The sequence below is a fragment of the Heloderma suspectum genome, chromosome Z (assembly GCF_057233095.1).
Source record: "Heloderma suspectum isolate Gila_16-S chromosome Z, 16-S_ref, whole genome shotgun sequence".
NCBI classification, from domain to species: domain Eukaryota; kingdom Metazoa; phylum Chordata; class Lepidosauria; order Squamata; family Helodermatidae; genus Heloderma; species Heloderma suspectum.
The window spans coordinates 17,312,282-17,336,996 of record NC_139476.1 but is presented as its reverse complement, the minus strand read 5'-3'; the positions used below and the strand labels follow the sequence as shown (position 1 = coordinate 17,336,996).

At 50.5% G+C, this 24,715-nt stretch overlaps 1 protein-coding gene across 1 annotated transcript in view; it reads right to left on the bottom strand.

The window, feature by feature from the left end:
• Positions 1-24,241, bottom strand: part of PDE4C (phosphodiesterase 4C) — a 45,982-nt gene extending 21,741 nt beyond the window's left edge. Inside the window, exons 1-6 of the mRNA XM_084825783.1 lie at positions 24,165-24,241; positions 14,508-14,699; positions 12,717-12,753; positions 11,411-11,487; positions 9,694-9,746; positions 3,670-3,782 (exon numbers count right to left, since the gene is read on the bottom strand). Of these exons, the coding sequence (XP_084681909.1) occupies positions 3,670-3,782; positions 9,694-9,746; positions 11,411-11,487; positions 12,717-12,753; positions 14,508-14,699; positions 24,165-24,223 (531 nt within the window). The 5' untranslated portion in view covers positions 24,224-24,241. The remainder of the gene's footprint in view (positions 1-3,669; positions 3,783-9,693; positions 9,747-11,410; positions 11,488-12,716; positions 12,754-14,507; positions 14,700-24,164) is intronic.
• Between the last annotated feature and the right edge of the window lie 474 nt (positions 24,242-24,715).

Genomic DNA, 24,715 nt, shown 5'->3' with positions numbered 1-24,715 from the left:
GGTGGGCCAGATTTGGCCCACGGGCCAAAGTTTCAGCATCCCTGTTCTGGAGGAAAGAGGCGTCCAGGTTGCAGATTGAGGGGTGTCCATCCAATCTGGACTTCTCTCCATTAAACCAATGTTCCCCAGACGTGGAGAATCTGGGAGCAGAATGGGCCAACTTTGCTCAGGGGATAGTCAAAGCCCCACCTATTGACTGGCATGCTAACCTCAGCATACTGGGGACATACTGGGGACCAGCAGCTTCTGAATTTTTACCCCTCCCTATAAAATATGAAATGAGGGATATTCCGGGATCTCAGCAGAACACACGGACATCAGTCAAATCAAAGCAAACTTGAAAACGTGCGTGTGTTTCAGCGGGGAGGGGGGATTCCACGGACTATTCTCTTGATGACCTGCAATATTTCCCCACTTCAGTTCTTTTTAAAGTATTTCTGATTACAGATGTTCTTGGATTAATAAGGCTTTAGGAGAGGGGGAAAACGTCCAAGGAGATACACACACAGGCAAATACGGTAAAAACCATTCTTAAAACACTTCCGTGAGACGTCAAGTTTAAATGTCCCCCCCCTCATCAAAGAGTTTTCAAAATCCTGTCAAAACAGAACCCTGGGATCTTGCCCAAAGTGTGCATAAAAAGTCATTTTGTCTCTGGGAAAGAGGAAAGTACCTGAAGGAATGGACTTGATGAAGGATCAAGGTAGAGGGTCACAAATACGACGATACACCAAGGAGTATCAAACAAACACCAACTGTTTCCTTTATAAGCAATCTCGTTCCAATCCAGAAATGCTGGATTTCACGCCCATTGAATCAAATGGAATACACAGATTTAATGGTGGGGGAGAAGAAAGGAAGGAAGAGCAAAATGATGTCTTCTTGGCAGGGAGCATGGACTCACACTTTGTCGTTTTATTGTGTGGTTTTAAAGCACCACATCATCTTCCAGAAACACCCACTCCCCTTTTAAAAATTCAGCCACCCTCAGGAAGGGCTTTGTGGAACACAACATCTCAGGGGGCGAATTCTTCTTGGCCGTAGGACAAGTATTATTTCCTTTATGCCACTTTGAAAGGATTTAAATCTTCCAAAAGCAGTATGGCATTTGAAATGAAGACAGTCGCTTGTTTAGCAGTCCCTATAAAACAGCCTTCCGCAACCTGGCGTGCTCCAGAGGCATTGGACTCCATTTCCTATCATTCCAATCCAGTCATGATGGGAACTGTAGTCCGACACCTCTGGAGGGCACTGCCTTGGGTCCAGCTGCTATCAAGTATATTAAAACTGAGCCAGGATGTAGCACAATCAGCTGGCATATGACGTTAGGATGGTTGCTCTCTGTCATTTGTTGGTGTTTTAAAAATGCATTCTGTACGCCACCCTTTGATTCAGTCTCGAAGGGCAGCATAGAAATATTTCCAATGAATCAAATACATGTGGGGAAAATATCTGTGCAGCAGCCAAGCTCCAGTCACCTCTTCTTGGGAGAGGGTTTCTGAGAGCTTCCCCATTCGCCCTGGGTGGGGACCTTCTTACCTGGATGACGTTGGCCGGGGATGCGAACAGCAGCGAGGGGCTGGCGTCAGGCATCGCAACACCCAAAGTACCGGCTTCCTCACGAGCCCAGCCTCCTCCTCCTCTCCACAACTCCTCAGCCAGGCCAGAGATATTCCTCTGAGGAGCCAGAGGCTCAAAAGCCAAGCAAGAGAGGACTCCGCAAAGCTCAGAGCCAGGCGAGAAGAGGAGGAGGGAGGCGAAGAGGAAGGTTACTCCAGTGGATGTACCAAGGATGCTTCAGCGGCAGATGTCTCACCCTCTCCTCAGCCGCCCAATCAGACACTGCGGATGCAGGGGCAGGAGCCGGGTGGGCGCTCCAATTGGCTGGCGGAATCTCAAGGATGGTGCTTGGCTTTACCCAAGCCAGGCACAACAGAGGGGTTTCCCAAAAAACTCTGCTGAGCCCCAGAGCCAGCCAAGACTTTCAAGATGGATTGGAGCAGGGAGGAACCGTGGAGATAAACACACACACACACACACACCCCGCTTCCTTGCCAGGAAGCTGTGGACAATTAGGGAAAGATCTGGCAGCCACAAAGAGCAGTAGTGTCTGTGGTGTGTCATGCTGTGGACCAAGGCTGGAGAGAGATGACCGTTGTTTGAGAGTGGCTAGAGGGAAGCACAGGGAGGCCAAGTGTCCTACCCTGCAGGGGAGAGTCCTCTGTTTGAAGGGGTCCTCTCTTTGCGGGGCTGTCCTGTCCAAGTCTGGTTTAAAGATAAAGAATCATCCGTAGGGTGGCCAGGTATCCTGTTTTACAGAGGGCAGTCCTCCCTTTGAGGGGCTGTCCAGTCAAAGAACCATAATTAGAAAGAGCAGATCAAGGGCCTAGTGGAAGGCCATAGAATCATAGTAGGGTTGGAAGGGGCCTATGAGGCCATCGAGTGCAGCCCCCCAAGTCATGTCCACTAGGGTAAGATGTCTCACATTACTATTTGAATTATAGTTCTTCTTTCTACATTTGCTCCTAGATATATAATTCTGCATATGCAAATGCGATGCAAATGGGTGTCCTCTTTCCCCCACCTCTTTTCTGCCATCCCATGGCTCATTTGTTTAACTCTCAGTTTAATTGCCGGCAAAGCTGCTTTCCACTGAAATACTTAAAGGCATTGGTGGCAGGTCTTTTCTTGTCCCTGGTGGTCCTCTTAGGGGGCACCCAGACAGAGGACTCCTAGCACAACCTATGAGAAGGCACCGTGCGGCATTTCTATCTGTCTCTCTCTCTCTCTTTTTAAGGGATTTTCTGCAGTATGAAAAAACACCGGAAGAAGTGGTGGGAAAACACGGGAGGGTTATCAGGGGAAGATGTCATCATCTGGACGGACACACACCCTGTAAAATTCCCTGAACATAGCAAGGCAATGGTACGATAAAAGCTTCATCTGGAAGCACTCCTCGTTGCTTGGTTTCCCCTCCAACAGGTTCCCAGGTTCTTCTCTTCAGAGGCAGGGGGCAGAAGGAGCTGTACATGGACTGTGGGGAGGGCAGCTGATTGCCAAGCATAATTTTTGTCCATTTATTAATTATGGCTTGGATCCAGGGTCTGCCTTCCTTGGGGGAAGGCCTCTGCTCATGGAAGTTCCCACTGCCTGATTTTGGGCATCATATCCTCCCCCACCCACATTACACTTACCCCATTCAGCAGGGTCTCCAGCGTGTGTGTAGCATATTTAGGGGCTTGGAGGGGCTGCCACAGGAATGAGGGGGCAGAGAATCCCACTTCCACCAGCAAAAATCTGGCTCCAACCCTCAATGTATTTATAAAACCCACCATTCCGCCCAAAACGGCACCCAAGGACATTGCTTGGGTTTCACTGGTCAACAGGTGTTGCGGGTTTTTGGCAACACGGCTGTTTCCCAGAGGCGAAGGCGGGCCGCATCCTGCTGACAAGCAGCACTCTGCTGGCAGGCCTTGGGAATCCAGCACTGCTCCATCTCCTTGGGCCCCTTGTTCCAAAGCATCCCTCCTTGGAAGCCTTCTGCTGCCCTGGGAAAAGGAAGTCCACAGGGACACCAGCAAACGATCCCATCTCCCTCCCGGGATGGGATGGTCAGCAAAGAAGGTCTGCTCAAGCCCAGGTTTGGAGAGAATCCTGTTCTGGGCTTACCTTGTTGGAGGCCATCTCGCTGACCGAGTGTCGGGTCTGCAAGGTCTCCAGCTGGTCCAGGCACCAATCCAGCTCCTCCAGGGTCTCGATGGCCAGCTTTTGGGAAGCATCATCTGTGGAGAGCAAGGGAGGGGGAACCGGGTGGAGGCGGGCAGCCGGGTGGAGGCCGGGCATGGCTGGGCACTCTCCAGATCTGTGACACCACACTTCCTATCATCCCCAGCCAATGGTCAGGGATTATTGGAGTCATTCAAACACATCTGGAGGATGCCCGGTTGAGGAAAGTTGTTCTAAGTCAATGTCCCTCAATGCCCAGCTAAATATGAGGCCACAATGTGATGTGGCTGCAAAAAAGGTAAATGCTATTTGGGGCGGCATTAATAGAAGCATAGCTTCCAAATCCCGGGAAGTACTAGTTCCCCTCTACTCAGCACTGGTTAGGCCTCATCTGGAGTACTGTGTCCAGTTCTGGGCACCGCACTTGAAGAAGGATGCAGGCAAGCTGGAGAGGGTTCAGAGGAGGGCAACAAAGATGATCAGGGGACTGGAAACAAGACCCTGTGAAGAAAGACTGAAAGAACTGGGCATGTTTAGCCTTGAGAAGAGAAGACTGAGGGGAGATATGATAGCGCTCTTCAAGTACTTGAAAGGTTGTCACAGAGAGGAAGGCCAGGATCTCTTCCCGCTCATCCCAGAGTGCAGGACACGGAATCATGGGCTCAAGTGACAGGAAGCCAGATTCCGGCTGAACATCAGGAAAAACTTCCTGACTGTTGGAGCAATACGACAATGGAGCCAATTCCCTAGGGAGGCCGTGGGCTCTCCCACACTGGAGGCGTTCAAGACGAGGCTGGACAGCCATCTGTCAGGGATGCTGTGACATGGATTTCTGCATTGAGCAGGGGGTTGGACTTGATGGTCTTGTAGGCCCCTTCCAACCCTACTATTCTGTGATTCTATGATTCTATGATCCCCAGCCTGGCTTGTTTCCCTGGCCTGCCCAGGGAAAGTCCTCAAAGAGCAAGAGGAGGAAACATTCCACAGGGATCTAACATTCTTCATGTTTCACATCTCTCACATCTTTAGTAATGCCTTCTAGAGCAGTTTTCCCCAGCCTGCATAGAACTGCAACTCCCATCATCCACAGCCAGCGTGGCCAGAGGAAAAGGGCCCATTGGCCTTAAGAACACTGCAGTAACTCCTTTAGGAGGAGGGGTAAAAGACCCTGGCTGACACAGGCCACATCAGGGATGATGAGCGTTGATTTAGAACAACCTTCCTCAACCGGGCACACTCCAGACGTGTTTGACTACAACTCCCATAATCCCCTGGCTGGGGATGATAGGAGTTCAAGTCCAACATATTTGGAGAGTGCCCAATTGGGAAAGGGTGATCCACAGAGGGACCTTGGCATCTGGGGCATTGCCTCTGAATAGCATAAGCAAACACATGAACAGATACATTTAAATGAGTAAATGTTTTAGGATGCAATCTTAGGCATGTTTAGGCAGAAAAAAAGTCCTACAATTTCCAGCATTCCCCAGCCAGGATTGCACCTTTAGTTGCTTCATAGAATAGTAGGGTTGGAAGGGGCCTATGAGGCCATCCAGTCCACCCCAGTTTTATGGGGTGGTTGTATTTTATCTGCTAATTGTTGCAGCTGTTTTATATTTTGTATGTTTTAATTCTTTTGTCAGTTTCCCTGAGTCTTTTTTGTTTGTTTGAGTAAAGCATCTAAGAAATATAACAACAACAACAACAACAACAACTCCATCTCTGACTGTTTTCCATATGAGATGTGAGACCAATATTGTTCTATTTTGTTTTGGGGATGTTTATCACCACTTGCATTTGCTGTTTCATGTTATGATTTCACCTCACAGTAATGTTTTCTTTAAACACTCAGCATCACTATAGATGCCAGGAAGACATATTTCGAACCGGCAGGTCAGCAAAACAGGTCTCTGCCCTCAAGGAACTTACAATTGACCTTTCAAGTATCTCTGCATATGTAGGAACATGAGGCAGGGGAAGGGAAGACAAGGCAAGGAGAACAAAACAGAGAGAGCGGGAAGAAAGAAAATGGGGAAGCCCCCTACGCACGTGCGCACACACACGGTCACCATGCACCCCTTTTCACACCTCATTCAAGGAAGCTGCATTTGCTCCAACATGGTTTGAAGAGAGAACCAAGGACCAGAAAACTAAGGGCCCTGGGCGGCTGCAGCTCCCCGTCAGGAAAAACATCCCGGCAAGGGGGGAGACCAACATCCCTGCCCCCAGCAGCCAGTGAAGGAACAGCTGCAAGGAGCTCGTTTCACCCTTCCCTGCCCGAAAGAACCCCTGTAAGAACTTTGAACGTAAAAACTGGGATCAGAGCTTTGCTTTCCCCCTTCCTCCCTCCCAGTCATTTTTCCTTTCATGTCGTCTCTTTGAGACTGCAAGCCGGAGGGGCTTTGAAACTTCGTGCCCGAGTTTCACTTCCCAGCCACCCCCAATAGAAAAGTTAGCAACACATTCGACTTTGTAGGGGCGGTCTGAAGGAAGCAGCTGAGAACATGGGTTCAGCCGCTTCCCCCACCCCCTTCCTCATCCCTCTCAGTCCCTTTTCCTTTTGTGTCGTGCCTTTTAGATTGTAAGCTTGAGGCCAGAGAAACGGCTGGGAGCCTTTTGGGGGCCTGAAGAATGTGGCAAGACTTCTGCTGATACGTAAATAAATATGTATGTCCCCCCTCTCTCCCCGAGTGCTTCCTTCTGCCCCTTCTTTTCGTCATGCAGGCACAGCCTACGTGCTTCTATCCCACAGCCTTTATCATTCAGAGGCCAGGCAGGTGTGTGTGCTGTGTCTGTATTCCACATTCCCGCGTTACCGCAAGAGGCTGAGTTTGCCAGATCTCAGGGGTCAGCCAAAGGGTTAGACGGGGAGGCTGCAGTTGGTGGGGGGGGGAGATGGAGGTCTGCCAGCCCACCCAAAGGACCCTGGGTTTTGTGTGGCTGCCAGACACAGATGAATGGGCCTGGCTCAGAATAATGGGACATCTGATGTCAGTAGAGGCCAGACAAAGCAGCGGGGGGGGGGGGTCAAATAAGCTGACTGCAGATGGTTGGATGGTGCAAAATACCCTGCAGAGAGGCAAGGCGTGCCCGGGGAACTTCAGTCGGGGTTGTCAACAGGCAGACCTCAACATCTCTCTCGCGCTCTGCACAATATCCAAGCAACAACAAACCCAGATCTCTAGGCCTGGAGGTGGAGCAGAAGAAACACAGCATTTCTCCTGCTGGCGTAGATCTGTGAGCTCTCAAAGTTCCCGGTTTTGTTTTTTTAAAACCTCTCCAGTGACCCAAACTCACTTGGAAGCCATTAAAAAAAAAGGGGGGAACAGTGTGATGTAGTGGTTAGAGTGTTGGACGGGGGAGACCCGGGTTAAAATCCCCACTCAGCCATGAAGCTCGCTAGGAGACTTTTGGCCAGTTGCTGACTCTCAGCCTAACCTACCTCCCAGGGTTGTTGTGAGCATAAAACAGAGAGGAGGAGGGCTTGGGTTCCTCGCGAGAGGAAAAAAGGAGGGATATAAACGTCATAATAAATCAATACATTTTTTAAAAGATCAGTGAGTCACAGCATCTTCCCGACTGTGAAAGGTGAAAACAGCCTTCTGGCATCCTCCCAATGTTTTGGACTACAACTCCTGGAATCCCTGACCATTATCCATTCCAGCTGGGGCTGAAGGGGGTTGAGGTCTGAAAGATCTGGAGGGCCCCAAGTTGTGAAAGCCTGAGCTAAAACATTTTGGGGGTTTGAATTTAGGGGTGGGTGGGGCACGGGAATGACAAATGGGACACAGAAGTGGCTGATCTAATGGGGCATGGTGTGGGAGAAAGCAGATAGAGAGCGGGTTTTCTCCCTCTTTCGGAATGCTTTAACCTAAAGCTCAAATACACTGGTATTTGGGGGGGGGGGGTATCTTCTGGAGCAGTACATAAATATTGCAAAGAAATAAATAAATGAATAAATAAATTTTGCCCCGCCCATCGCTGGCCTCCAAGAGCTTCTCCAAAATGCAACACCCTAGGTCTAATTGAAGCCCCATTCATTTCAATAGGTCTACCCTATGTAGGAATAACACTGGATACGACCAATGGTCACAAGGCCATGCTGACGGGTTACTCGCGTGGGTGGTTCTTGACTGTTTCTCTGTAGGGGCTTTACTATCTCTTGTCCCTGCTGGTTTTGCAATCATTTATTACTTTTATATCATTCTCATCTTGTGCTGGGATTGGAGTAGGTATTGTCTTTTTAAACCTCCACCACTTAGAATGTATTATTATTATTATTATTATTATTATTATTATATCCCGCCTTTTTCCCAGTACTGAGACTCAGGGTGGCTTTATAACATTAAAACTTGTACAATTAAAACAGAAATATAAATACAAGTGTACAAAAGTTAAAAGTATAATTAAATCATCAATATTAAAATTGTAAAAATATCAAAATATTAAAAGGCAACAAGAAAAATAGTATCCATCCATCATATTTTCACAGGTCCGGACTAGTTATCTCCATAGGCCTGCTAGAACAAAAAAGTTTTTACATGCCTGTGAAACATACCAAGGAGGTTGCCCCTCCCTGGGAAGGGAGTTCCAGAGCCTTGGGGCAGCCACCGAGAAGGCCCTCTCCCGCGTTCCCACCAAGCGTGCCTGTGATGATGGCGGGATGGCGAGAAGGGCTTCCCCTGAAGATCTCAGGGCACGAGTAGGCTCATAAGGGAGAATACGGTCTTTCAGATAACCTGGACCCGAGCCGTATAGGGCTTTATAGGACATAACCAGCACTTTGAATTGTGCCCGGAAACAGACTGGGAGCCAGTGAAGCCGTTTTAACAGGGGAGTGGTATGCTCCCTGTAACCAGCCCCAGTCAGCAGTCTGGCCGCAGTTCTTTGAACCAGCTGAAGTTTCCGAACACTCTTCTGAGGCAGCCCCACGCAGAGCGCACTACAGGAATCCAAACAGGATGTAACTAAGGCATGTGTCACTGTGGCCAAGTCAGAGGTCTCCAGGAACGGGTGCAGCTGGCGCATTCGCTTTAGCTGTGCAGATGCACTCCTGGCCACTGCCGAAACCTGGGCATCCAGGCTCAGGGCTGAATCCAGAAGTCCACCCAAGTGGCGAACCTGGGTCTTCGGGGGGAGCCTAAGCCCATCCAGCACAAGCCGAACCCCTACTCCCTGATCTGCCTTTCCACTGACCAGGAGCACCTCTGTCTTGTCTGGATTAAGCTTCAATTTGTTTGCCCTCATCCAGTCCATTACTGCCGACAGACACCGGGTTCAGCACCCCAACAGCTTCCTTGGAATTAGATGGAAAGGAAAAGTGGAGTTGGGTGTCATCAGCATACTGGTGACACCGAACCCCAAAACTCCTGACAACCTCCGCCACTGGTTTCATGTATATGTTAAATAGCATGGGGGACAAGACAGAACCCTGAGGGGCCCCACAAGCCAATGGCCAGGGAGTCGAACAGGAGTCCCCCAGCACCACCTTCTGGGTCCACCCCTCCAAGAAGGAATGGAGCCACTATAAAAGAGTGCCTCCAAGTCCCATGCCAGCGAGGTGGCCCAGAAGGATACCATGGTCGATGGTATCGAAAGCCGCTGAGAGGTCCAGCAGAACCAACAGGGACACACTCCCCCTGTCTAGTTCCCGGCGTAGGTCATCCACCCAGGCGACCAAAGCTGTTTCTGTCCCATAACCAGGTCTGAAGCCAGACTGAAATGGATTGAAATGTTATTGTATTAAAGCAATATATCAGTATTATAAACAGACAAACAAATGGAGATTAGACCAGCATTCCCCAACCTGATGCTCTCCAGATCTTGGACTACAATTCCCAGGAGAAAGGTGACAGGTTGAGAAAAATGGGACGAAAACAGTGGCCTGCCTTGCAGGCTCGGAAGAACCCCTTGAAGAGAGCACTGCGGGGAAAAGTGCCCCAGAGACATCTGAGAGGCAGAGGTTCTTACCTGAAAGGCTGATTTTGGACGTGGATGGGGGGTTGCCGGCGCCAGGGCCTCTCCTGCAAAATGCACGCGAAACGTACCATTATTTCTCTTCCAGAAATCGAACGGGCCAGACAACACTGGCCCCCACCCCAGAAATTTATTTATTTATTTGTTTGTTTGTTTTAAACATTTGTATCCCACTCTATCTCATTAAGATCTCAGGGAGGCGTACAGATAAAATCAGTTTAAAACAATAAATAATTTCAACAGCTAAATGTTAAACAAGCTAATACCAATTAAAATCTAAAACAAACAGTGAAAACAGTGTGCTACTTTAGGGAATGCATTTAGCCCTTCAAGGCTTTGGTAAAAAGCCGTGTTTTTTACTTGGCACCAAAACGAAACCGATGTCTGCACCAATCGGGTCTCCAAGGGGAGGGTCTTCCACAACTGGGGTGCCACAGCAGAGAAGGTCCTCTCCCACATCTCACTGTCACGTATGTCTCACACTGGTGGGATGCAGAGGAGGGCCCCTCCAACAGACCTCACTCCTCGGGCAGGCATATAGAGGGAGAGGAGAGCCCTCAAATATTGAGGTCCGAACCCGCTTAGGGCTTTAAATGTCATCACCAGCACCTTGAATTCCTACCGGAAGCGTATTGGCAGCCACAGCAATTCCTTTAAGACCAGTGTTGTGCGATCTTCACAAGATGTCCCGGTCAGCAGTCCAGCTGCTGCATTTTGCACTGGCTGCAACTTCCGAGTCGTCTTCAAGGGCAGCCCCATGTAAAGCCCACTGCAGTAGTCTAATTGGGAAGCGACCAGCATGTGTTCTACTGTGGCTAGGTCATCCCTGTCCAGGAAAGGCCAGAGCTGGCCGATCAGCTGAAGCTGGCCCCACATACTCCAGGTGACGGAGTCTGCCTGGGGCTCCAGGGACAGGGAGGGATCTCAGACCAAGCCCTTTGCCTCGATATTTCTTTTCCTGCCCAGAGTTGCAGGAAAGGGCACAATCTCACATGCCGAGCCACCCCCAGACTCAAAGCTCCCCTCTACCTGCGTCTGCTTTCTGAAATCATCATGAAAAAACCAGAAGAATAATCACGGAGGAGCAAAAGATCTCTCGGTCACGCAGGCCACATTGATGCCTACGGAGTTTGTCTTTCTTTCTTTCACTCCTCCAAGGGGGGGGGAATTTAGGGGAGGGGAACAGCCAGGTGGGAAGATTTAGCCCCCCTATCCATGCAAGGTGGTCCTGATCCAGGCTGCTCCCTGCACGCTTACACAAAATTTTTTTTTAAAGTTCGCCTTGACTACACCAGGAGTGCAAAACCTTAGGCCGGCGGGCCAAATTCGGCCCTCTTGGGGTCCCAAATTTGGCCCTCTGGGTTTCCCCAGCTGGTCACACCCAATGTCCTGACCCCACCCTCTTTCCCCCAGCCACCAATCATTTTTGTGCTTTCCTGGCTTTGGGAGCTTTTTCCCATCCTAACAGGCCTAAATGCCTCTCCAAAGGCTTTGTTACTGGCAGGAACAGCTGGAAACTAAAGTAGGCGGGTAGCTTTGATTTTTGGCCCCACCCCTTCTTCCTTTGGCTCCGCCCACCACTGGAATGTGGCCCTCGAGAGAGAACTTCTCCAGAGAGGCATCCAGCTCTCGGGCTGAAGAAGGTTCAATACCCCAGGAACTACACGCAAGGCATCCCCCGTCGCGTGTAGGGCAACCCTTTGCTACTCACTTGCTGCCAAGGCGTTCCTGCTGCAGGTGGGTCAAGAGGGTGAAGTTACTGCGAACCGTCCGCAGGCTGGCCAGGACCTGGGGGGGGCGAAGGAGGGCTCCTCTCAGAATCAAGCACACGTGACTCCAAGTTTTCCCTTGTAAAAACAAAATCTGACGGTGTCCACGACACAGGAGCTTTGGGCGCCCTCCGGACACGTTGGACTGCAATTCCCATCATCCCCAAAAGGGCTGGCAAGAATGGGAGATGCTGTCTGACCCATGGGGGGGCACCTGGTCGGTGAAGGCTGCGAGGAAGGTTTGTAAAACTGGGCGTGGTGTGGGCGGGGCAGAGAGAAAGAGAAGTAATTCTCACCCGGTCATAGCACGTGAACACAGAGCTTCCCAGCGAAATGGGTGGGCAGCCAATTCAGCACCGGCTAAAAAAAAGCCCCTTCCTGGCCCAATGCGGAATTATGGATGGGTTGGATTGCAAGTCCCAGCAGCCCCCAACCAGCAGAGCCCACGGTGAGGGGTGAGGGGACTTGTAGTCCATCTGGAGGGTGCCCGGTTGCCTGCCCTTGTTTTGATGGGTTGCTGTCCCATGAGGTGAGGCGATTGCTACTGCCTGAGATGGCTTTTTGAAAGGGTGGGGACAATTCTCAGGGGACGAGAAGAAGTATATGGATGGCTATTAGCCATAATAGCTCTGTCAAACCTCCATCCACAGAGGCAGTCTATGGGGAAGAACAGCTAGAGAGGGATATTGCCTTCGTGCCCTGCTTATGGGCTACTCATAGAGCAGGGGTGCAGAACCCGTGGGCCTAATGTGGCCCGCCAGGCTCCAGAATCCGGCCCGTGGAGTCTCCTGGGGTTCCTCTGGGAGGAGGGCTTGGAAGCCAAGATGCCCGGAGAAACCCTAGGAGGATCCATGGGCTGGATTCTGTACCCTGTGGAGCCACGTGCCAGAGACACAAAGCCCGACCAGCTCCGACAAAGGCTGGATTAATCGGCAGCCACCAACCACTGGCGTAGCTTGCTTGCAGATTTCTTCCGACATAGGGTGGAAGCCAAGCCCTGCCCCCCTCCAAGGAAATCCTCCCATCCCGGAGGAATCCCCACTATGATCTCTGATCAGAGATAACAGAGGGGATTCTCCTGTGCACCACTCCCCTTCCCAGCTGGCCTAGCGCCATCTGACTGAACACTAAGGAAACCAGGAAGTTAGACTTGGTGGACACACCTTGGCCATATCTGCAAGTCCTGACCATCTCCTCCCTGACTCTCACCCGCTCCAGCACATTCCCCAGACCCAAAGAGATCTGTACCTGTGCAAAGGGGGTAACAATCAAGTCTTCTCCATGCCTGCAAGAGGAGAGGTAAAAAATGTCAGAGATACAAAGCCCAACCAGCTCAGAAAAGAGTCCGGGCTGGATTAATAAACTGTACAGCATATACTCAGCTGAATGGGCGTAGCTGTGTTGTGGTGTAGCTTGCTTGGGGACTTCTCCCAATGTAGGGTGGCATATCCTCCAACATTTCCCAAGTGAAAATAGAGTCATGCTTGGATCATTCCAATTCCTACCGTCAGGGATCGAACCTGGCTGAGTTTGGGCTGAATTAATCAGCCCAGAGAATAGCCCCAGCTGAACTGAACTGGCACAGCTGCGATGTGGTGTAGCTTGCTCAAGGGTTTCTCCCAACCTAGGGTGGCATATCTTCTGACATTTCCCAGGTGAAAATAGGGAGTATATGTGACATGGTGCCTAAGTGGCCACGTGCACACATATATATTTTATGTGCATGTGCACCAGAGCCAAAAATCATCCACCACCATTATGTGCTCAGAGATTTCACTTCAAGAGGCTTCGGGGAGGGAGCAAAACCCTGAGGAATCGCTCAGCAGTCATGCAAATCTTTTAAGAAAGCACCCCCTTCCCCCAAAAGACAAACATGGGGACAAAGTCAGGACAGTGATGTCAGGGAGACAGACCAGGAAATCTCGATGGGCCCAGGTAAAATGGGACAGCCGGAGCATGTGGTGTGGTCTGGAGATTGAGAAGGGAATGAGTTTGGCCTTTGGCCACAGGACCTCTCAGCCTCACAGCAATAATACCACTGGCCTACCTTACAAGACAGTTGTGAGGCTGGAGACAGACAATCTTTTTCAAGACAGTCCATAGTGATTTGAGAAAGGGCTCACTTCCTACTGAAACACACTGGGTAAATGTGCAGGGTTACATTCAGTTCTTCTCAGCTTAGAACCTGATCTGGTTGGTCTCCTTATCTCAAGGGATAAGAGCAGCAGTCAGGCATTAAAACTAAAAAGCCTGCAACCCCTAGATCTGGTTGGTGAGTTCAAGTCAACGTGCAACGTTGCCCCGGTTTTCCGTCTCTGCTCTTCTTGTTCTCACAGACCCTTCACTCAAGTTCCTTTTCTGAGTCCACTGCCCCTCTGCAATCCTTGTCTCTGGTCTCCCTATGTCTTGGAACTTCCTTCACAGTCCTCAGCCTGCCCCTACCCCAAAAAGCCCTAAAGTTCCAGGGCACCTGTACGAGTTTTAGTCCCCAGCCAGACTGACAATGACACTCACAGAATCCAGACTGCCAAGATCCCGACAGTGTTATCCCCTGAGCACTATGGAATGCTCACTAACATTCCCAGCTGACAAGCTGATGAATGCTGGCGGCTTCACCGCAACAACAGAAAGACAACAGAAGAAATAGAGGATTTCAGAAGTGGAAGGGAGAGGATTGGGCAATAGAGGATTTCTGTGAAATAGAGGATTTCAAAGGTGGAAGGGAGAGGGTTGTGAAATAGAAGGTTTTTGTGCAATAGAGGATTTCAAAAGTGGAAGGGAGAGGATTGAGGATTTCTGTGCAATGGAGTATTTCAAAGGTGGAAGGGAGAAGTTGTGCAATGGAGGGTTTCTGTGAAATAGGGATTTCTGTGCAATAGAGGATTCCAAAGGTAGAAGGGAGAGGATTGTAGGCCGTTGGGGGTCTTTGCCTCTAGGTATCCTGCTTTTGTCCATTAGCAAGAGACAGTGCTGGGAAGCCACATTGTCCCTGAACCCCACCTGCCCTCCCCATAACTTTTGCCCACTCTCCATGCTTACATGTCACTGGCCACAGACGAATTCCGGGACATGACTTTGGGCGAGAGGTCATAGTCGCTGTCGGAGCGGTAGAGGAAGGACTCACGGCGTTGGCCGTGCGTGGTGGTGCCTTGGAGGACGAGCCCCAGACCCAGGTTGGCCTGTGGGTCCAGTGGGCTCCGGCCTGGAGAAAAGCCATTCCCAGTGTCGAAGCTGCAGAGAGAGGAAGGGCGGGGGGGGGGGCAGAACTTCATGTAAAAGAACACCCTGGTATCAATCAATGCCTGAATGCCTGATCTGTTCGTTTTATTTCAATACCACCCAATAGCCATAGTTGTTTCTCCCTGGTCAACCCACTGCCTGGTGTTTAGAGGAAGACTTTTAAAATATTTCCATGCCAATTCAAGGAAGTTAGCTAACACAGCCCATAATAAAGCTATCCTTTAATTTAAATATATATTTTAAATTCCGTGTATGTGTGTATAGATAGTATTTATGTATGTATTTCATATACATTATAAACACATATGTGTATGTGTGTGTGTGTGTGTGTATATATATATATATATGTGTGTGTGTATGTACATTATATATACATATATGTATAGGTATGTATATCAGGAACTTTCTATACTGCGGTTTACAAAATTAAATACATGGTAAAATACTATAAACCTAATCATGAAAACAATAAAACATTGATAGAAACTATAAAATCTCATTAAATAACCAGGACTAGCTGAATATAACAAAACACAGACCTATCTCTCCCTTTAAAACACGTATTTTTAAATTCCAGGTTACACACACATACACAGACATTACACACATCTCTCTGTGTATATGTATCCTTTAATGTCATTATTTTAAAAATTCCATACACACATACACACACAGAGATGTATACATATATCTGTATATATGCAAATACACAGTGGAGGCTGGGGTCTTTGCTTTCAGTGGGGCTGTGAATCCATTCTGGATTTCAGTCAGAAGCGGCCAGAACTCTAAAGGAGCAATCCAAGGGGCTGAACCTATTTGGGGGATAGGGCTCAGCACCTCAGATAGCTCCTTCAGACTTCTGGCTGGCTCTGATTGAAATCCAGAATGGATTCACAGCCCCACCGAAAGCTGAGCCACCAGCCTATACACAACTACTTAAGGTATTTTAACAGCACAGCTACTGATGAGGGCAGAAGCCAAAACATTTAGTTTAAAATATATATTTTGGATACTCTCTTGTTAGTCTTAGATAGATAGATAGATAGATAGATAGATAGATAGATAGATAGATAGACAGACAGACAGACAGACAGACACATTACACAGAGATATCCTTTAATATCATTATTTTTAAAATTCTAATGTGTGCATATCTATCTATCTATCTGTCTATCTCACAGACCTACCCTTTAATTCTCCTTTAAAATTCCAGTTTTATCATGTTGTATTTATATGACGCACAGGCACGTGGTCATTGGCCATGCTGGCTGGGAATTATGGGAGCTGCAGTCCAACATGGTTTAGGGAAGGGTGGGTCACACCATGAAAACTAAAGACAGAGGTGAGTTTCCAGACACTGACCATCCATGCATGAGAGGGAAAGCTTGGTTCTTCCCACCGGCTCATTAGCTAGACAAAACAAATTACTTCCTAGACTTCCCTCTAGTTTCTACAATGCGACCTTTTCTGGGCATCTGCTTTCGGGAAATCATCCCTTCCAATAAGCGGGCCACCTATTCCAAGCCTCATGCTCATTGTCGAACCCCTCCCTCCACCCCAAATCTATTGGCTGTCATCATGAGTTCTGCACATGAATTCTGCACTCCCTTTGTTTGCCTGTCCTTAATGGATTTCCATTCAATTTCACTTGATGACTTAGAGTTCTAGTAATATGAGAGAGAGGAGAAAAATGTTCTCTCCCTCTCTTGCTCGCTCTCTCTGCTTTCTCCATGCTCAACATCATATGCTGCTAGTCCCAACACACTTCAGCCCGCAGTGGGGTTGCTCCAGGCCCCAGATCATTTCGGCTGCCATTTTTGCATCTTTTCTAGCTCTACAAAGTGCTCAGTGGAAAGAAAAGCAAAATAACCATTCCTCCATCAAAAAGAGGCAGAGAAGGCACAGGAACAGCACCCACTGACCGAAAACCAGACATTATCTCCTTCCCTAGCACCCCGAATCTCTGGCTGTGTCGTCTCTTGGCTCTTGGCTCTGCTCCTATTTCCATGATGCCGTGAGAAAAAAAGTGCACCCCCCTCCCGCCCCGGGACTAAGAGAAGGACGGCCCAGCGGGAGGCATAGTGCCAAGAACCACAGGTGGTATAGACATCGGGAAACTGAAGGAACATGTGACTGTAACGGGGAAGAAGCAGGGGACACAGAGAGGTCATCCAATCCAACCCTCTCCCCTGCAATGAATTGGGATTCTTGAAAATGAAATTTCCCAAGTACATGCAAGAGTTTAGCAGAGCCCAGCAGAGATGGGGCTGAGCTGAGAACCAGGAATACTACCCAATCTACCTCTTGTTCACAGTTCGCCACCGCCAGAAACACAGCAGGTATGCTGATTCACTCTCATGCTCTCATCCGCCATAAAGACCGGCATGTTTGAAAAATAGCCCTGTTCAAAGGACAGAGTGGGGGTTTGCTGCCGAAATTCAGCGGCACAGTGGGTTGAGCTGGCTGGGGAATGCTGGGAGCTGTAGGCCTTTTTTCTCTTTACACATACATAGAATCGTGCCCTTACGTACTTACTATACTTTTAAACTGCCCAGTAACCGAAGTTCTGTAGGTGGTGAACAATACATTAAAAACATAAAACACAAGCATAAATTTTTTTTTTAAAGAAAACCAGTGCAGAATAAAACCAAGATTAAATCAGTTGCAAAGAATAAAACCATTCCAGCACCTCAAACCAAATTAAAAACCAACAGGGAATAAAATACTAAAAACACTTCAAAGCCATTCTGAAAATACCTGGGAGAATAAAAAAGGTTTTCACCTGGCCATGGAAAGGCCGTAACATAGGTGCCAAGCCAGCCTGTCTCGGCAGAAGCGTTCCACAAATGAGGTGCCGCCACTGAAAAGGCCCTCTTTCTCATCCCCTGCCTTGCCTCATTTGGTGGGGGCACCCAGGGGAATCATAGAATCATAGAATCATAGGAAAATAGAAACATAGGGTTGGAAGGGGCCTACAAGACCATCGAGTCCAACCCCCTGTTCAGTGCAGGAAGCCTGATTCCCAGGCGGTCTTAGGGGTGTACAAAACCTCACTTACCTGCATCTGGGGGGGGTCCGCCGGGGGGTGAGGCGATCTGTTCCTCCCCCCCCGGAATCCTCCCCGGCTGGCTCCGCTCCGCGGCAAGTCTGCGGAGCCGCCGGCCGAGGCTGCCCACCGCAGTCTGACTTCTGGCCCTGGCCAGGCTGCGGCCACAAATGGCGTCCCGTGTAGGGGACGCCATTTGCATCCCTGCTTTACCGTGATAGGCTACATAAGGATTTACGTAGCCTATCACGGCAAAACTAAGGGAGGCACTGAAATGGCTTAGTGGACGCCATTTGCATCCTTCCCTTTTGCCGTGATAGGCTACGTAAATCTTTATGTAGCCTATCATGGCCAAAGGGAGGCATGCAAATGGCATCCGCTATGCAGGACGCCATTTGCAGCCACAGCCCAGACAGTGGCCAACAGCGGCTGGATCCAGACCTGCCAGAGGCAGGTAGGATCCAGTCTGTGCAGACTTCATGGGATGGCGGGGGGGGGTTATTCCATACCGCCACAGACTCCCGGGGGGCTGGATTCCAAAGAATCTGGCCTCACTGGAGTCCGTGGAGGAATTCTCTGTCATCCCTAGGCGGTCTCCCATTGTAGTACTAACCAGGGCTGACCCTGCTTAGCTTCTGAGATCAGACAAGATCAGGCACATCCAGCTGAAGATTTTCTTAAGATCCGGACAGGTCTATATGGGTGGAGCTCAGGCAACGTGCTACTGCTGGTGTCAGTTTGGACTGTGAGAGGATCTCACAAAGGTTAAAAACCACCACCGGGGTTTTTGTACAGCCCCGGGAGTTGTTCATGCAATTTAAGCCCCACCCCTTATGGGTGGGGCTTTTGGGGGCAGAATCTGGACCTGCACGATTGGGACAGACAGGCCAATCTGTCCCTGAGGAGGCACCATCCTGGGAAGAAAATATTCGTTGGCACCTACCTGATCTTCCCTGGGATGTAACCGATGCAGGAGTGTCTCCGGAGCGGGTACCGGCTACATGGCAGCATCTTCCAGGAAAGGCAGTGGTATGCCTGACCCATGAATGATTTGCACAGCATATCCAGACCCCTCCCTCCAGACCCCCAACAGCCTCCCAGCCCTATGAGACTAATCTGACTCAGAAACAATGGGCACCCTTTCAGCTGTTCGCTCCAGATCACGTCAGTGCTGAAACCCGGCTGGGTCATATAATCGGCCAATTGTCCCTTGGGTACAAGCCCCGAACCGGGTAGTGGGCTGTCTTCGGGAGAGGAACGGTTGGGGGCAGGGGGGGGATTTCCCTTGATCAAGACCACCCTGGAGAGGCAGCCCTAAGATTCTAGAGGGCTGTGGGGCTCTGGAGTCAGTGCCATGCAAACATTCTTCCTCTTAAAAACAAAAGCGCCCTGCTCGTTTTTTTGCTTCTGGTTCATTTCCCCCAGCCGCACCCGAGGGACAAAGGGTTCATTGTGGACCAAAATCTTCCGGACGAACAATTCAGCCCCGGTCAATGACCGAGGGATGGTGCTTCCTCTTCTCAGACCCTGCTGCACACTGAAAGGCCAGGCCCAGATCCTGTGTGGATGCTGGCAACTTCTAGTCCTGGCTACTGACCACCTTGAACTGTTGAGCACCAACTGTTAGAATTGATTAGACTGGTGAGCGGTGCACAAAGGAGACGAAACGCGTCAGCCACCCGCCCCCAGGGAAATCCCCTTGTTAACACCAATTTGCGATCAGAGATAACAATGGGATTCCCCTTCACATGGCGAGGGATCGCCTTGTTATCTCTGACCACAGATCGGTGATCACAAGGAAATTCCTCTCCCCACCTCCTCTGCAAGCCCCCAGTAGCATCCTGGCTGGGGGGTGGGTTTGGGGAAAGGGTGGGGCTTGGGGAGGGGTCCCACAGAAGTACCCCAAACCTCTGCAGGCCAGATGGGGAACCTCCACGAGCCAGATTAGGCCAGGTGCTGGAGGTTCCTCCTGCTGCATTAGATACTCCACAAGGAAACGTCAACCCCTCCTCTCAGATCCAGGAGCCACTTCATGTAAGATAGATTTCATAAAGCCTTTGCCCAGGAAGTCTTGGACCATTCCAGGCACGCCACGTCTTCATTACTTGCGAGTTGCAATCAGTCGGCAATGAGGAGAAAGCACTTGTGCAGACTCAGGCGAGCTGCAAACGTTCTCCTCTGTTACCGCCTCGGGCATGCCGGGGCCGTTTTCGCAGGGATTTGGTGGCTCAGCCGGATACAAGCGGGCTGGGATCTGAGTTGGCGGTCAACACCGAGGTGCCGCGCTCCGGCGTGTTTCCAGCAGGACCCCTCTTCATCAGAGCAGAAGAGCTGTTGCTGGATCTGACCAAAGGCTCATCTAGGCCAGCATCCTGTCCTGCCAGTGGCCAGCCAGATGTCTCCAGGGACGGCGGCTCCAGCCCTCTCCTGTGGTTGGGCCCCGCAGTCTGGTTTTCGGAGGGAGAACGCCGCTCCGCCTGGAGGTGTCGTTTAGCTATCATAAGGATATAAGGAGAGCCTTGCTGCGTCAAATCAAAGGATATCGCTGGTCAGAGATAAGAGGTTATTTAAAGGCAGCTAACCTTTAAATCGCCTGCAAAGAATCGAGCCGTTACAAAAGATTTGGGGCTGTGCATTTCGCAGGCATGAAAAGACCTGCTTCCCTATGAGTAAATATACAGAGGCTGCTACTTGAAAATGCTGCTGAGTGATTCAGCTCTGCTTACTTCTAAGTAAACATGCGGAGTCCTATTTATCTTTATTTTATTTATTACATTTATATCGTGCCTTTTTTCCTCCTTAAGGAACCCAAGGCGGCTTACATTATCCTCCTCTCCATTTTATCCTCACAACAACAACCCTGTGAGGTAGGTTGGGCTAAGAGTCTGTGAATGGCCCAAAGTCACCCAGTGAGCTTCCATGGCCGAGTGAGGACTAGAACCCGGATCTCCCGACTCCCAGTCCAGCACTCTCAGCACTACACCACACTGGCTCTTAGCCTGCTTACTTATGAGTAGATATGCAGAGTCTTGGTATTTGGGATGCTATTTGAAAGTGTGGTTGAGTGATTCAGTCCTGCTTACTTATGAGTAGTCATGGAGAGTTTTGGCTGTTTACTTGTGAGTAGACATGCAGAGGCTTGGTATCTGGGCTGCTACTTGAAAATGCTGCCAAGTGATTCAGCTCTGCTTACTTCTAAGTAAACATGCAGAGTCTTAGCCTGCTTACTTGTGAGTAGATATGCAGAGGCTTGATATCTGGGATACTTTTAGACATTCGACTGAGCAATTCAGTCCTGCTTACTTTTGAGTAGACATGTAGCTTTTTTGCCTCCTTACTTCTGAGTAGGCATGCAGACACCTTGTTCTGCTTATTTCTAAGCAGACTAAAAATAGATAGTAATCACATTTGACTCCACCCACTATGCCACTGGCCCACCTACATGGAATGTCACCCCTCTTCCTCTTTTCTTAATTTGGCCCTTGGGCTGAAAAACATTCCCCACCCCTGATCTAATTCTGCCTGAGACAGAGCGGCAAATGGTACCCCCCCCCCCGGCAACAAAGTGCCCAATACCCACATTACTTTGGCACCAGAGGCAGAAAATCTCACAGGCACCTCTCCCTGGCAGTAGAAATACAGTGTTGACAAAATGAAATAACTGACAATTTGCTGTCCTTTCGTGACACCCCCAAAACAGCCGCCTTACTCCGCCTCATGGTCGGGCTGGCCCTGCTTCAGAGCTGTGGTATGGCATGGCTCTATTTATGGCGCGTTGCCCCTCCCTCTCCTCTACAAATTGGGAAACCTGTTGTGTTCAGAGGGAGGGTTGCCAGGCCATGGGCCGCTGGACCAAAAAGCACTTTTGCCTCACTTGCCAGGAGACAAGGAGCACAACTACCATTCCCTCGGAAGAGCAGGCGGGATGGTTTCCGGCGTCTTCTGTCACAGGCAGCTGACTGGCGTGTTGCCCAAGCGTGAGAGAAGAGGCCATGTTTTGAAGCCAGCAGGGAGCATGGACAAAATGGCGGCTTGACTGAGGGAAATTTTAACTTGGCCTTTCCCAACCTGGTGCCCTCCAGATGTTTTGGACTTCCACTCCCACCAGCCCCAGCCAGCATGGCCAATGGTCAGGAATGCTGGGAGCTGTAGTCCAAAACTGCTGGACGGCCCAAGTTGGGGAAGGCAGCTTTAACCAGACTGCCTTTCCCATCCAGCTTAGGATCAGATAAGACTATCTTCTCCCTTGGGATGAGACAGTTTCCTTCCCTGTCTGTCAGTGGCTTGGCTGGATCCAGGCCTCAAACTGCCCTTGCAATAGCAAGTGTCCGACTATGATTCCCCCTGCCCTGCTAAAAGAATTTTCCTCCTCTTCCCCCCCCCCCGGTTTCCTTGTGCGTCGTGTGTGTCTTTTCAGATTGTGAGCCAGCAGGGGCAGGGGCAGGGTCCGTCTTGTTGCATCGATTATACGTAAGCCCCTTTTACGTCCCACCATGAAAGCTGCGTAAGTCCCATCGATGATACATAAGCGCAGCATAACGATTCGTCATAAAAGCAAATACATTCGGAAGCCTCAAAGAACATGATTGCCCGTGACGGAGGAAAGTCTCTCAAAACGTGCCAGGGAATTGCACCCTGCAGCTGGCCGCTTGGTTTGGCTTTGGCCTTTTGCACCACTGTGTTGTCGCTGTTTGCGCTGCCTACAACCGGTGGCTTTAGGGGGAGGGGGCAGCAGGAGGGCGGGGCCAGGACACGCCTCCTGGCCAACGTCCCCCACCCAAAAGCAAAGCGTCGAGCAGGCTTCAGGAACCCCGATGGAGGCCCCTGGAGAACAGCTGTAGCAGATGTGTACGTGGGGAGAGAAACACGGTTCAGCTATACCCGGCGGCACCCTGCCAGCACCCCTTTGAAGGGGGCGGCCGGCGGGGGGGGGGGGCATTTGGCAAGACACCGTTGCTGCATTTAAAAAACCAAAACAGAATTCCATCCCGCGTCGTTGGGCCTTCAGAGTTCCTGACCCCATCCCACGGAGCTGCCTTGGGAATCTGTCACTCGCCTATAAATAGACGCCCGGCGGGGGCCTCTCAGGAGAAGCCGTGGCAAATGGGGGTATGCGGGTGTGTAGGGGGGAAGGCAGCAGCTCACAGTCTTCCCCAACTGTGTGCTGGGTGGGGGATGCTGGGAGTTGTAGTCCAGCACATCAAGTTGGGGAAGGCAGAGCAAAAGCACAAAGACCCCCCACCCCCGCCTTGCGAATTGTCAAGGGGGAAACCAAGCGTGCACGGACGGAGAGGGCTTCTCCGGAGACGGGCTTCAGCCCTGGAACCTGTTTGGCTGTGCCAAGAGGATTCCTAAGAAATGGCTGTGCTCCATCAGACCAAAAGGCAGGGAGACCAACCCAAGGGATTTATTCTGGACCTTACACCCCGCTTTTCCAAGCCCCCCCGCCCAAGCCTTTACGCAGCAGCTCACAATATTACAGAGAAGCTTTCTCCAGGAATCCCAGAAGGTGCTGGGCAAGAAGGAAGGTTTCCTATCCTTTGTCTGGTATCCGGGGTAGAGTGCTCTTTCACAGAGAGGCTCCATTTCACTAGCACAAGCATATAGAAGTCAGCCGGGTGGTCAGATGACCTTTGGGGAGCCCACAAACACCACAATGTCTTACCTGTCTGTAAAACTATGACCTGTGCAGAGAGGGAGACATTTTCTCTCTCTCATCATTGTGGAATTGGGGGTAGGTGGATCACCCTATGATTGGGGCATAGGTTCAGGGCAGACAACACAAAGACAGAGAGGCTGTGTGGCTTAGTGGTTAGACTGTTGGGCTGGGAAGACCAGGGTTTGAGTCCCCACTTAGGCCATGAAGCTCCCTGGGAGACTTTGGGTCAGGCCCTGACTCTCAGCCTAACCTACCTCACAGGGTTGTTGTGAAGATAAAAATGGAGAGGAGGGCAACTGTGCAAAAAATCACCTTGGGTTCCCTGGAGGACAAAAGACGGGGTATGAATGTAATAAGAAAATGAATGCATCAATCAATGAAGGCTTCCTTTGTCCAATTCAGAATGAAATGGCGGCATTGCTGCCGCCAGATGGAGCGAGGGAGGCTTGAAAGGGGGAGTCACTAAACATATTCGCAGAGGCAAGGCCTACTAATAGCTGTTAGTGCCCATGGCAGAGAAATAGAACCTCCATATTCAGGAGTAGTCTATCTCAGAGTACCAGATGCTGATTGTGGGAGAGAAACACCAGGGGAGAAGCTGCAAGCCCCTTCTACATCTTCTGAACCCTGCCAAGGTCACTTTTCGGACACAGAGGGCCAGCTGGAGTCAACCGAGTGCCCGCTGACAATTGGGTCCTTAGAACTTCCAGGGATCAGACGTCTCCCCCCCTGCCCCCCCGGATGCTCTTACCAAGGTGGGTGGGCCACAGTGAACCGCCGCTGGAGACGGATGCTTTGGCTCATCATCATTTTCTTGAAGAGGACAAGAGAATTGCAGGGCAAGGGGGTTCAGTGACCCCCCCCAGGGAGCCGTGTGGCTTGGAAGAGGGAAGCACTGCAGAGCTGTTGCTGCTGTCGGACAGGTGGGGCCCCCTCCAGCTATCTGCTGGAAGCAGGGGCGAGCGTTGCTTGCAGTTGGTTCTGGGGCGAAACCAGAATTTGGAGCAACCGGCCCAGATGCCTGCTGCAGCGGAGGAAACTGGAACCCAGAGCCCGCCGGTATTGCCCTGGTCACTGGCACACAAACAAACGTGGCCTGACCCCCATGGCCCCAGGGCTCGCAGAGTCCGCCTTCATGTTCCTCAGCTCGCTGAAGCCTGAATTGCCACAGAGGTGCCCGCTGGCCCTGAAACCCGATATCCCGGCCCCAAGGGGCTCAGAAACAGGGCCTCCTTGCTGCGGCCCGTCCGGGGCACTCGAGCCCGAAGGGAGACATGCGTCGCACCATCCCGTCCAGGCTGC